This window comes from Aulonocara stuartgranti (assembly GCF_965226115.1).
Source record: "Aulonocara stuartgranti genome assembly, chromosome: 19".
Classification (NCBI taxonomy): Eukaryota; Metazoa; Chordata; class Actinopteri; order Cichliformes; family Cichlidae; genus Aulonocara; species Aulonocara stuartgranti.
The window spans coordinates 15358254-15372699 of record NC_138955.1 but is presented as its reverse complement, the minus strand read 5'-3'; the positions used below and the strand labels follow the sequence as shown (position 1 = coordinate 15372699).

The 14446-nt window shown below is 42.3% G+C and overlaps 2 protein-coding genes across 8 annotated transcripts in view; both read right to left on the bottom strand.

The window, feature by feature from the left end:
* LOC309696053 (leucine-rich repeat and fibronectin type-III domain-containing protein 2) overlaps positions 1-14446 on the bottom strand; it is a 255686-nt gene that overhangs the window by 28045 nt on the left and 213195 nt on the right. The gene's annotated exons all lie outside the window — the stretch shown is intronic.
* LOC309695989 (uncharacterized protein) lies at positions 404-4609 on the bottom strand. The gene is made up of 2 exons (XM_082517012.1): positions 756-4609; positions 404-515 (listed from the first exon to the last, which is right to left on the bottom strand). Exon 1 carries the CDS (start codon positions 4568-4570, stop codon positions 986-988), a length of 3585 nt encoding a protein of 1194 aa, XP_082373138.1. The 5' UTR covers positions 4571-4609; the 3' UTR covers positions 404-515; positions 756-985.

The window sequence follows — 14446 nt, the reverse complement described above, 5'->3', positions numbered from 1 at the left end:
TATGAAGGGCACAAAAGTAATCAGCCAGCTGTCAGCCAGCTTTTTGTCAAACAGGAACATGTCTGATGTGAATCTTCCATTGTAGGGAGAATGAAGGATGTTTCAAATGTGTTTGAAGATGAGCTGCTAGAATAGATTCCCATCAAATCAAAATAATCTGCATGAAATTCAGAAAGCCAATATTCCTGCTACAATAAAAGGATTAACTTTTGTTTCTTGTTTCTTATTCAATATGTGATTTCCTTTCAAAGTCTGATAAGAGTCCATTTTAATTAGTATCAGCAATAATAAAAGATAATGAAAGAAATCAAAGTGACGTATGATTAAAGCTGGCAGCAATTTGGAGAATCGTCCCTTTGATGTGAGATGCACTTTGCTGCATATTCTGTATAGTGATATTGTAAATGGCCTCGCTAGAAGTCTGACTAGCTATCCACACAGCTAAACATGAACCCAGGAACTCCAGACAATAGATGAGATCTTGAGAAGTTTACTGGTTCTTTCATTTTGTGAAACTGTAACAATAAAACATATGTGGAAATGTACATTAATAATCTGTACTGTTAACAACAACATGTGCCAATGATCTAACAATGCATTCGAAGAGCTAACATGACGATTAGCACCGTTAATTAGCATATGAACTGGCGATCTCATTTACATATGAATAGCACATAGAAAACTTGCTAACTGTGGTCCATCACACATAAAGACAGCACTTTGAATGCCTCGTTGCTTTACCATTGAGTACTTACAGACAATGCTTTAACAAACACCCAAAGAAGGACACGAATGTGGAGCAGCCATCTTGAAGCAGCATCGCAAGCAAACATGAACTTCCTGTCTAACTCTTCTTCTACTGTCACAAAATATCGACTTAAAGGGACCGCAGGGCGGCGCACTTACTAACATTTAAAACATGAAATTAACTAAGCAGTAACATAACACTCCCCGCCTGGGATTATAACAATCCCACATTAAACTGTCAGTCACTAAACTTTTCGGGGGACAGCAGCAAAACCACTTCTGTTACAGGACGACAGAAAGTCTTCTTATTGCCTGAGTGCGAAGTAGTTACTTCGACTTTCCGGACAAGTCCATCGTTCCCTGGGAAAGTCTTGGTTATGATACACATGGGCCAATCGCCCCTCTTCACCTGAATGTCTTTGAGCAGAACGATGTCTCCTTCCTTGAGACTTTGTTTCTTGTCCTGCCATTTGTGTCGCAACTGAAGAGTATGAAGGTATTCCCGTCTCCATTTGGACCAGAACATGTCAGCGAGACCTTGTACTCTTCTCCATTGTTCTTTCAGAAATATCCCCTTTCCAAAGTCACCAGGGGGTGGCGCTGCTGAGTCTGGTTTCATCGTGAGCAGCATCGACGGCGTGAGGATGAGGGGTGACTCAGGATCGGTGGACACAGGAATCAGGGGGCGAGCATTCATGATGGCACAGACTTCTGCCATGAATGTTGACAACAGTTCATGTGTTAGTAGTGTTCTTTTGCAGTCCTGTAACATAGAGTCGAGGATACGCCTCGCAATCCCAATCATCCGCTCCCAGGCACCGCCCATATGGGATGCATGAGGTGGGTTGAAGATCCATGAACAGTTTTGTTTGCTTAAGTAGCCTTCGACATCCTTGACTGACATGTTCGATCCGTCCATTTTCAGTTCCCGAGAGGCGCCGATAAAGTTCGTACCGCAATCCGATCTTAGTTGTCTTGCTGGGCCTCTGATTGCAAAAAGTCGCCTTAAAGCATTTATAAAGCTGTCTGTGCTCATTGATTCGATCAACTCGATATGGACTGCTCTTGTTGACAGACATGAGAACATCACGGCCCACCTTTTAGAGCTAGCTTGTCCTCCTCTCGTGCGCCGGGTTACAATGTCCCATGGCCCGAACACGTCTACACCCACATATGTAAAGGGGGGTGCAACTTGCATTCGTTCAGATGGTAAGTTTCCCATTTGCTGACATTCCGCTTTTCCTCTCAATTTCTTGCATGTGACACACTTAAAAAGCACTGTGCTGATAGCCCTTTTGGCTCCTACCATCCAGAATCCTGCAGCTCTAATGGCACCTTCCGTGAAATGTCTTCCTTGGTGTTTCACAGTCTCGTGATAGTGCCGTATTAAGAGCGTTCCCAAGTGGTGTCGGGCAGGGATGATGAGAGGGTGAGTGGTGTCGATACCCAGTTCAGATTGTATGATTCGGCCTCCAACTCTTAAGAGTCCATTGCTATCTAGAATAGGATGCAGTTTCCAAAGACTGCTTGAGGGGGGAATAGGGATCCCTTCCTGAATACACTTTATTTCCTTTTCGTAGCACTCACTCTGAACGCTCTTTATGATACAGACCTTCGCATTTTCCAATTCTTCCACTGTGGGTTGACAGAGATGCCAACCACGACAGCTGGATGCTTGGTTGGATCGACCAAAGGAACGAGCAATGTGGGTCAAGCGGGCAACTGCTCTGAGGAGAGGACTGTAGTTGGAAAACCTCTCAAGATGGGATGAACTTACTGTTGACCTTGCGATTTGTGTCAGATTTGTTGTCACCAGCGGACGTATTTCTGTATCAAGAGTGGGATCCACAAGGTCAAACGTGACTGGAGATTGCGACTGTGCGGACGGTTTGAGGAGAAAGGCTGGCCCTTTAAACCATGTTGTGCTGCTCAGTTGCGCTGCTGCAACGGAGCGGGACCCATGATCTGCTGGGTTGAGTTCGGATGGAACGTGCCTCCACTGGTTGGAGCATGTTGATTGGAGGATGCGTTGGACCCTGTTATGCACGTACACATAAAATCTTCGTGACTGATTGTGGATGTAGCCTAGCACGACTTTACTGTCAGTGTAGTACTCAATGTCGTCAAACATGATGTCTATTTCTGCTACTATCAGCTCCGCAACTTCAACTGCAAGCACTGCGGCACATAACTCTAGTCTTGGAATTGTGAGGCCGGCTTGAGGAGCTAGCTTTGTTTTTCCAAACACAAAGCCGATTTCTGTTTTGTTCAAAGTAGACAGTTTGATGTAAGCGACAGCTGCAATGGCTTTCACGGATGCATCAGCGAATACACAAAGTGTTTTGGTTTGGGCGCCAGATGTAGAGAGAGAAGTGTAGGGGCGTGGTATTTGGAGATCTTCTAAATCTTGAAGTGAGTCCTTCCAATTGCTCCACTCTGCCTTCATGTTGTCTGGGAGTGCTGCATCCCAGTCGTCCGTCAAGCTGGTAAGTTCTCTAAGAATCAGTCTGCCTTGAATTGTGATTGGAGCGAGAAACCCCAGAGGGTCGTAGAGACTGTTGACAGTAGAGAGGACACCTCTACGTGTGAAGGCCTTTTGCTCATTGTCAACTTTGAATGTGAAGGTGTCTGTGTCAACATTCCACAGCAGCCCCAAACTGCGTTGCACTGGCGAGTCTTGAGCACACAGGTCTAAGTTTCCAATGTTTTTTGCCCTGTCCTCTGGTGGGAAAGCTTCTAGGACTGTAGGGCGGTTGGAGATTACTTTGTGTAGTCTGAGGTTTGAAGAAGCAAGAGCCCGTTGAGCTTGTTGGAGAACTTGTATGGCCTTTTCTTCAGTAGGAAATGACTTGAGAGCGTCATCGACATAGAAATCTCGCTCAATGAATGTCCGCACCTCAATCCCAAAATCTAGCTCACCAGTCGCTGCTGCTTTCTTCAACCCATATATGGCGACAGAGGGGGAGGGACTGTTCCCAAAAATGTGCACTCGCATGCGATACTCTATAACTTCAGATGACATGTCGTTATCTTTGTACCACAAGAAGCGGAGAAAGTCTCTGTGGCTCTCTTTGACAACAAAACAGTGGAACATATGTTCAATGTCCGCCGTTATGGCCACCTGCTCCTTTCTGAATCTTATGAGCACCCCAACAAGACTGTTGTTGAGGTCGGGGCCTGTTAGCAACACGTCGTTGAGAGAGACTCCTTCATGTGGGGCGCTTGAGTCGAACACGACCCTAATTTTGGCGGGTTTCTTTGGATGGTAAACCCCAAACAAAGGGAGGTACCAGCATTCCTGGTTCTGACTGAGAGCTGGTGCCACTTCAGCATGTCCTCTGGTAAGCATGTTCTCCATAAACTCCAGAAAGTGTGTTTTCATTTCAGGTCGTTTTTCAAGAGTGCGCCGGAGTGACATAAGGCGATCGTAGGCTAGTTGTCTGTTGTTCGGGAGCCGTTGTCGAGGCGATCGAAAAGGCAGAGGACCAACCCAGCTATTGTCGCTGCCCTGATAGAACTCTGAGTCCATTATTTGGAGAAACTGCATATCCTCAACTGATGGTGCAAGTTTGTGATCATCCGCTGTTCGTGTGAAGACCTGCTGACCAATGCTGTCCACATTACATCCTGACACAGGAAGGCTTGGGAGGCTGTGACTGCGCTCAGGAGCTTTGGTAAATGTCTCTTTAACAGTTATTTGACCGTTGCATGGCTGAAAATGGCTTGCACGGCCATTCTCCAGTATGAAAGTCTTATAGCTGTTCACGTGTGGGGGTCTGTGCACTCCATCGAGACAGATGTCACCTACCACGACCCAACCCATGTCGAGTCTCTGAGCAAATGGGGCGTCGTCTGGGCCGTTTATCTGCTCCCAGACTTTGTGGACTCGAAGCATGTCTCGTCCCAGCAGTAGTAGTATGTCAGCATTTGGGTCTAATGGCGGGATCAAGTTGGCAATCTGTCGTAGATGGGCGTGGTGTTGGGCAGCTTCTGGAGTTGGTATCTCAGAGCGGTTATCTGGAATTTCGTTACATTCGAGGAGTGTTGGCAGAGGAAGACTTGCCTTTCCATTCACTGACTCTACTATAAAGCCAGAAGCACTTCTCCCTGATACTCCTGTGAGTCCGGCACACGTCTTTAACATGTACGGGCGACTCTCTCCTTGGACCTGAAAAACATCAAAGAACTGGGAACGTGCCAGCGATCGATTGCTCTGATCGTCCAAGATTGCATACATTTTCTTTGTTTGATCTCTGTGTCCAGCAGGGTATACATTCACTAGTGTGATTTTTGAACATTCTCTGGCGCTCACTCCTTCCCCACACACCTCAGTACACCGAGACGTGACTTCTTGGGTGTCTGCTTTGTCTCTCTCCCCGCCTTGCTGTGGGGAAGGGGGCGATTTAGACTCCCATGGTGCTGGACCTGGGTGGAGGGCAGAAATGTGATTTTTGCTGTCACACTCAGTGCACGTGGTTTCTGATTCACAGTTCTTGGCTAAATGGTCAGTAGATGAGCAGCAGCGAAAGCAGACGTTTAATTTTTTGAGGATCTGTTTGCGCTCTTCCAAGGGTTTCTCTCTGAACCCTCTGCACCTTTTCAGAGGATGAGGCTTGCTGTGAATTGGGCACTGTTTATTTGGATTCACAGCATACTTAGACTTTTCTGCATCTGCCTTGTCCTGTACTTGAGTTTTGTGAACAGATATGGGTCCTTTGGAGAACCTTTCGTGCATGTGTCTTCGTTCTGATGTTATGGGTTGGTTAGGGCTGTGGACGCTGAAGCTAGGGTCAGTTCGTGTTCTGGCTTCAGTGCGAATGAAGTTGACAAACACAGTAAAGGGGGGAAAGCTGACGCCATAATCGTGCTTGTACCTTGAACCAATATTCATCCACCTTTCTTGTAGATTGTACGGCAATTTTTCGACTATCGCTTGGATCCCTCTTGATGTGTCTAAGTAGGTCAAGCCAGGTAAGTAACCGTCCAACTTGGCTGTCTCTAGCTCTAACATTAGGTCGGCAAGATCACGGAGTCTATAAGGCTCTTTAAGTGTGATTTTAGGGAAGCTGTCGACCTTTTGAAAGAGAGCTTGCTCTACAGCTTCTGGGGAGCCATATATTTCTTCAAGTCTGTCCCAAGCCATAGCTAAACCAACTTCAGGGCATCTGATATTGACAGCTCTCATTTGTTTGGCTTGTTTAGCTGAATCTTTACCAAGGTAGCGCACCAGCAAATCCAGCTCTTCTCCTGGTGAAAGGTCTAACCCTGCTATTGCGGTTTTGAAAGATGATTTCCATGCCCAGTAGCTCATGGGTTGGTCATCAAAGCTGGTAAGGCCTGTAGTAATGAGCTGGCTGCGGGCTAGATATTTGGCGAGGTCGTAAGTGTGTTGGCTCGGGGCATGTTCATTGCCCTGAGTATAACTGGATTTATATGGTGTCTGAACAAGAGGTGTAAACTCTTTGTAGTTGGTGGATGGGGGCTTGTACAGTTCGTTATGAGTAGCAGCACAGTTTGCTTTGTTTCCTTCTTTTATAGCAATTTCTTGAAAGGCGGGTGTAGGGTCTTTGTATTCAGTTTTTACTGGGGCTGTTGATTCTGCTGCATTGATAGCTGTTTGTTCCAAAACATACTGCGCAGTGCGTTTTTCTTTGCTCTCAGATAGGGGTAGCCCATAAGCTACACTGCGTGTTTCGAAGCCTAATTCAAGTAGACCAGCTTCTAAAGAATTAGCTTCTGCTATGGCAGCTTCCTTCTCTTGTTCTGCTCTCAGCGCGTCAAGAGTAGCTTGTAAGCGTGCTTGCTCGACTTTAATTTCTATTTCTTTCTTTGTATATGAGGCTCTTGTTTGGGCAGCTTCAGCCTTTGCTCTTGCTCTGAGCAGTTCAATGCTAGCTGACGAACCTGCTCTTGATGGTGGTTTGTGGGAACGGACTGACTCTGTCTCGGCTTTGGAGGATTTACTTTCAGACATTTTGGATTTGTTGTATTTTGATTGTGTCCGCCCGTATACTTTACTTAGCTTATAGGATGGTTGTAGCTCCACGCGGTGGCTTCTGTAGCTATGATGTTTGCTGTGGTGCTGTCTTTTCACTGTAAATGGCCTCGCTAGAAGTCTGACTAGCTATCCACACAGCTAAACATGAACCCAGGAACTCCAGACAATAGATGAGATCTTGAGAAGTTTACTGGTTCTTTCATTTTGTGAAACTGTAACAATAAAACATATGTGGAAATGTACATTAATAATCTGTACTGTTAACAACAACATGTGCCAATGATCTAACAATGCATTCGAAGAGCTAACATGACGATTAGCACCGTTAATTAGCATATGAACTGGCGATCTCATTTACATATGAATAGCACATAGAAAACTTGCTAACTGTGGTCCATCACACATAAAGACAGCACTTTGAATGCCTCGTTGCTTTACCATTGAGTACTTACAGACAATGCTTTAACAAACACCCAAAGAAGGACACGAATGTGGAGCAGCCATCTTGAAGCAGCATCGCAAGCAAACATGAACTTCCTGTCTAACTCTTCTTCTACTGTCACAAAATATCGACTTAAAGGGACCGCAGGGCGGCGCACTTACTAACATTTAAAACATGAAATTAACTAAGCAGTAACATAACAGATATAGTGAACGTCCCTGTCACAGATGCTGATGCCTCTTTTTGTCATCTTCCATCAGTGAAGGCTTGCGTGCATATACATCCAAATAAATAAATAAACAGTAGCAGGAAAATTATAGTAGGCTTGAAGATAAATACTTTTCAGAGTCTCCCCACCTCTGAACTCTGTGGGCTTTGTGGTGTCACCAGTATATAATCAACTTGTGATACTGGAGGCAGCAAAGGCAAAGGCACAACTCTGTTATTTTTATTTTTTTATTTTTTTTGTTTTGTTCTGTTGGCGTCATCTGTTAGAGTTAAATTTCTAATTCAGCTCTCTCCACACTACATTCTCTTCTTCCTGTGCTGCATCACAGTTCAGAAAACAGATGTCTAAAAGTAACTATTTCAAAATAAAGTCTGGCCTAGGTTCTACTAATTTATCTTAACAACAAACAGGCTTTTTTTTACGATTGCATTACCACCATGGTTCAAATGGTATAATCCTTTAAGGTCTGACTAATGATAAATCACACGTAGCATTAGTATCAGTATGAAAATTGGGTTTTACGACTACAGCTGCAGAGCACATAATGCACACTGTGGCTCGATAAGCTGTGGGGAGGATTGTGCTGACCATAGATGCCCATTCAGTAAAGTATATTGATTGAAATACAACATTCAAAGCAAGTGTCAGAAAGAGCAGTGTGTGTACTGTCAAACTCAGTCTGGAGGCCTCCTGAAATCCATTTATCGATCCTTGCTGGATGCTCACTGCTTCTTTTGACAAGGTACCCTCAGAAGGATGTCATTGATGCACAGTACTTCAAAAATCCTATACTCCTGCACCACGTAAAGCAGTTTGATTCTAAACTCTAGCTCTTTTGTACCTTATTGTTCTCTTTTTAAAGGAGTCCTTTAAATGTTTTAACAATATTAATGATCTGGAACAATTCTTTCTTCACTTTAAAGAGAACAAATCTTACTAACTTTGAAAATCTATGCTGAGGACATGTCACCTGTGAATTATGTTTGTAGTTAAGTGTTCGTGGTGTTTCTTCTCTTCATCTTTTCAGATTTAAATTAGATTCGATTTTCTGTGTTGGTTTATTTCTTGTCCTCACTGCATTTGAATCTCATAGACTCTGATAACTGTACAATATATTTTCCAGCACCATAAGAGACATCTGGCCTCATATACTAAAGAGGATTTGTCACCAGTTAGTTCCTTTTTTTATTCTGTCTGTCATTTCAATCAGACACTTTTTGAAAAAGTGCTCAATTTTTCCCACGCACTTGTGAGAACATGTTCAGGGGGATAAAAGAAGACCTTGGACTCATGCTTTCCTCTCAAAAACATTTCCAAAGCATAAAAATAATGCAGAAGCTATGATGCAATGAGAAGCAATGAAACATGTTGGACTACCATATTTCTGTCTACATACTTGTCCACAAAAGCCCTACACTTGATGTTGTACTGAAATTGAAAGCTAATCACAGAGGGGAGACAGGTGAGGGACAGCACCAGGAAAAAGAAGAAAGTTGAAACTGCAAATGATTTATAGAGGAAAAAAATGATACAGTATCACAAAAAAGATGCTCTTTCTTATCAGGATTGATCTTCTGCCTTTTGACTCTGTGTTAAACAGCAAAACAACTTTTCTTCCTCTCCAAAGTGAGAAAAACACATCTGACAAAAGCACATGCCCGCTTGTGCAAATTTTAGCAGCATTAGCTGAGCTCCGGGGGGGTTGTCACACTGAATAGGGGAGTGGGATCAAAAACTTAGCGCTGATTAATTCTCCTCTTTTTCAGAAACTCTTCAATGTGTGCAACAGATTTGAGCAACAGAGATGGCCTAGTTTGATTCAAATTTCTTTAGCTGATGGGTGCCGCTGCAGAGGGTTTCATTTGTGGACTGAATCTCATTAATTATCACACGTCAATAAAACACAAAGTAATCCCGTGGTAATAAGTAATTACATCAAGCGATAAAGAAATATTCTTGTTGTTGTTCCAGTTGAATGCTGCAATAATAATATTCATCTGCTTTGATCAAGTAAGAAGACCTGCTGTATTAAACTAAAACTGGGTTTGTAACTTCACCTTGACTGAGCTTCGTGACCCCTGCTGCGACTAAAATGGTAAAATGGCCTGTATTTATATAGCGCTTTACTAGTCCCTAAGGACCCCAAAGCGCTTTACACAACCAGTCATCCACCCATTCACACACTGGTGATGGCAAGCTACATTGTAGCCACAGCCCCCCTGGGGCGCACTGACAGAGGCGAGGCTGCCGGACACTGGCGCCACCGGGCCCTCTGACCACCACCAGTAGGCAACGGGTGAAGTGTCTTGCCCAAGGACACAACGACCGAGACTGTCCAAGCCGGGGCTCGAACCGGCAACCTTCCGATTACAAGGCGAACTCCCAACTCTTAAGCCATGATCGCCCCATAAAGGATGAGAAAATCATGTTGGAAATGTTTGAAGATTTTGAATTTTTAACTACATAAATAATAAGTTTAGATCAGGGGTAGGCAACACTAGGCCTCGAGTACCAGTGTCCTGCAGGTTTTAGATATCACCCTGGGTCAACACACCTGAATCAAATGATTAGTTCATTACCAGCCCCCTGGAGAACTTCAATACATGTTGAGGAGGTAATTTAGCCATTTGAATCAGCTGTGTTTGATCAAGGAAACATCTAAAACCTGCAGGACACCGGCACTCGAGGCCTGGAGTTGCCTACCCCTGGTTTAGATCAACTTCCAGCTTGAAATAGTTATAATATACAGAAACTTGATTCTACAAAATACCTGCCTGTATTATGAAGCACTGCTGAAAACTCCAATTTAGAGGCATATGGCAATAATTGTGTAAAAGGGTCATTTCAAATGCATTGATGGGTTTTCCAGGATTAAAATGAAGAACAGTCAGGTCAGTCTGCATTACATTTTTCTGGTTTTAATGACTTCCTTTCAGTGATGATAACTACATCCGTCGTTAAACACAAGAACGCGTTTTGTGCTCTGGATTTTCAAAGGCGTCACTTGAAGCTGCACTTGCTGATGTCTTCATAACGACAATAACAACTACACCAGTCAGCCACAATGTGGATGACAGTTCATAAAAATTCTACTTGGAAACTTTATTTTCCATCAACTTTTTTCTGCTTCTGAATTTTAAGAAGCAAAAACCAAAACACTTTAAAAGAAAAGACAATTTCTCTTTAATGAGACTGTGTTAAACTCCAAGAACACTGGGACTTACATTTCCCATGATACAACTCTGTGGTGTATTTCTTGTAAACACTTGTCTTAAAAAGTCATTGGTTCTGGTTTGTTATGCATGCTTTCAATTAAAATGTGATATCTCTAAGACAGCACTGATGCCGCTTAATTATTTATCCAAATTTCACAAAGATCCTCGAGCCTAAACATTGAACTGACTTGTAAAAAACGAAACATTTAAGGGTGACAAATGAGATCTGTGCCTGTAGTCTGATCTCACACTTCTTTTTTAATTACCAAAGGTGAAATACCAAAACAGTCATCAGTAATCTGAATCTGAATATAAAGATGATATTTTGAAATCAACAGATCTTAAAGGAGACAAGTTCACATTTTATTTTTGGACTTTACAAAAGTTACTTTGCATGATACACAAATAGTTTTTATTTGTTTTATATTTGGTCTTGGTGAAGCCCTTCAGCTCACCCACTGCCTAAAACAAGCTTTTTTTTTTAAGCTCCCCTCTAATTTCACTTTAAAGCCAGTTTTCACCTGGTTGAATGCCACAAAAAAGAAGATTTGAACACCAGGTGGATGTAGTTTCTGTGCTCAAATCGCCACATTAGGGATACTCCCTCTGACAACATCAAACAGATTCAAGGAGGGAAAAAACATGTATGAAATCAAGCATTTAAAACAGTCTGAAGCCTGACATTTTCCCCTATAATGGCATACATTGATGTCAATATTTGGATAAAGTCTTTCCATGCTTAATAGGAGCAGCAACCATTGTGAGAGGATATACTGTATTTTGCAGAAAATATGTAAAAGCTTATTAGGTCCACTTTAAAGAAAAAACCCCATCAGTAATGCAAACCTTTGAGCTCATTAAATTCATGTTGCTCTGACACAGACTCAAAGACTTTTATTTTGTTGCACCAGACGTGGGCAATGTCGAAGGCGACAGAATGTAGTAATGAAAAGAATGAATAGGGATAAAACAAGTGTTACACCCACCCACAGTCCTCACTAATTTAGTTTCTATTCATCTTCATAAAGCAAAAGACAAGAGCTGTGTGGGTTTGCTGAGTGTTGTTCCTTGATAATTAGATCTGCAATAATGTTGTGTTGGGGAAAAAAAAAAAAGCATCAGTCAATCAATTAATCTAGTACTATTGAAAACTAGACTGATGTACCGTATCTGGCAGTGGGGTAACATTACACTTGTTCAAAATGCATATCAGTTGTTCGTTTGAAGATAATAACACACCCACTAGCAAACTACATCAGCGGGGGGAAGAAAAGAACTAGGCATGAGAGAACAAATGGCCTGCTAAAAGGACATTTCTTGCAGTGAAGATGCTGTATGCTCTATACTCTACATGTATCTTGATATCTCCTTTGGAAATCATAACGTGGAACATGGGGCAGATCAGAACATTTTCCATGGCGCCAGTGAAGTAGAAAGAGCTTCTAAGCCTGATATAGATACTGTAATTGGTTGATCTCTGGAGTGTAGTAAGGCGGAGAAAATTCTCAAAGCAGAAAAAAAAGGAAAAGGTTAGAAAGAGGAATGCTGCAGCCAATCAATAAGGAGCTGCAAGTAGAAATAAATAAGTAATTGAAAAGGAGTGGCATGGGTGATTGTATTGTGTTTTTTTACTATGTTAATATTGATGATGGGTCAGACATGATGTGGGAACCCAAGGGACTTTCAAATGGTGAACTTATTTTTTTTCCAGTGGGGTTTATTACTTACAAAACTGAACGTGTGAAACAGACTGTCACCTCATAAGGAAAGTATTTATTTAGGATCAAACAAGGAGAAGACCAGATTTGCCATAAACTTATCCACACTCACTTTCCACTTCATTAGGTACACTTGTTACTGTTACTGTCAGCTGCTTGTTAACCTAAATATTTAATTAGGCAATCTTATGGAAGCAACTCAGTGCATTTAGTTATGTAGACATGGTCAAGACGACCTGCTGAAGTTCAAACTGAGCAGAATCAGAATGGGAAAGAAAGGTGATTTGAGCGACTTTGAACATGGCATGGTTGTTACTGCCAGACAAGCTGGTCTAAGCAACTCAGAAAGTGCTGATCTACAATCTACTTTCCCACAGAACCATCTCTGGGGTTTACAGAGAATTGGCTGTAATAGCAAAAATATCCAGTGAGAAGCAGTTCTCTGGAAATAAAATGCCTTGTTGATCCCAGAGGTCAGAGGTGAATGGTCAGACTCTTTCAAGTTGATGGGAAAGCAACAGAGACTCAGATATACTTATTACTACCAGGGTATGCAGATGAGCATCTTTAACCTCACAGCATATAAAACCCTCTTTCTTATATCTGGACACTCTTGTCAGTTATAAGAAACGCAGGCTACAAGTTACTCAGGCTCAACAAAATTGGACAACAGACGACTGGAAACATTGCCTAGTCTGTTGAGTCTTGATTTTTGCAACAAAATTCAAACCCGTAGTTTGACATAACGAACATGGATCAGTCCTGTCTTGTCTCAAAGGCTGCTGGTGGTGGTGTAATGGTGTGGGAATATTTTCTTGACATGTGGCGAAGCTCAAAGCTCAAATCATTTCAAATCAGTTTGTTGAGAAAGACCATGAGTTGACTTTACTCAAATGCACTCCACAGTCTTCAGATTTCAATACAATAGAAGTTGCCAGCAAGTGTATATTCAGGCTGTGTTTGCAATGCAAATCTGATGACCATTAAACATGGGCTTATTTATACACAGTCTGTGGTCTAAATAAAACCTAGCAAGCTATTCTTTTTTCTTTTTTTTAAGTTTCAATCAAAAGGCAGTGCAGATGTTTCTTTAACACATCTAGTTCATTCTGTCTGTAGATTAGTCCAATTTTCATTCAATCTTTTTATCTCTGATTATGCAATAAAAATGTAAAAGCATTGCGTATCTAAGAAAATGTGTATGCTTCACCCAAAGGATGTTAGATTGTTGAAGTTTCTAACATTGATGTTTGAAGTGAATTGTGCCACACTAAAAACCAATAGCGACTGGATGAGTAATTCAACACAGTTTATGTTGTTCTCACTGGAAGTGGATCCCATAGCAACTCCAGCAGCTGACTTCTCCCTCGGTATCTTTGATCACTTTTCTTTCATCTTTTGTGAGCCTGGGACGGGCACAAAATTGCTGCATAGCATGATATATGACATTCCATCTCAGCAGCGTATGAAAAATAAATTAGATTTCCCTACACCATTTCCTGATCACCCCAACCCCCCTCTACCACCAGCCCTCCCTCCTGTCATCACACCTGCCTCTTTCTTCCTGCCGATGCATGTGGCCGCTCAGCTGCAAGACACAAACACTCAGAGTGTGTTCACACCAAGTATGTGTGAGGAGGTTTTTTTTTCAAGCTAGAAGCCTTGATTTGTACTTTGAATGGTAGTAGAAAGAGCCAAACATGGACAATTTCCAAGACCTGTAAAATAGGTGTACTGCTATGGCACTTAGTAGATAGAGTGCATTATTTTACAAGATCAAATTGATTTTAATTTTACACACTGATGATGATGACCACCTGTTTTCATCCATTCAGTACTTCTGTGTAACATCTGTGACTGTAGCAGCAGACGACATTGTATCAGACATGTTTTGAATTTGAGGCTGTGAACAGATTCAATCCTGACAACCTAACTGTGACAAAATCTACTCTGTCATGGCATATCATATTTTCAGGCAGAAATAATAAGTGGTTAGGTTTTCCTAGGGAGCCATGGGAAGAAACAGAGGCCTCTTTCTCAAATTTTCAAGAGGATTCACCAAATCAAAGCTCCTTTGATAGGTTGTTTTCCAAACAT

Excerpts from the sequence above, each read along its gene's own strand:
- LOC309695989 (XM_082517012.1), bottom strand. The coding sequence starts at position 4,570 with ATGGGTTGGGTCGTGGTAGGTGACATCTGTCTCGATGGAGTGCACAGA.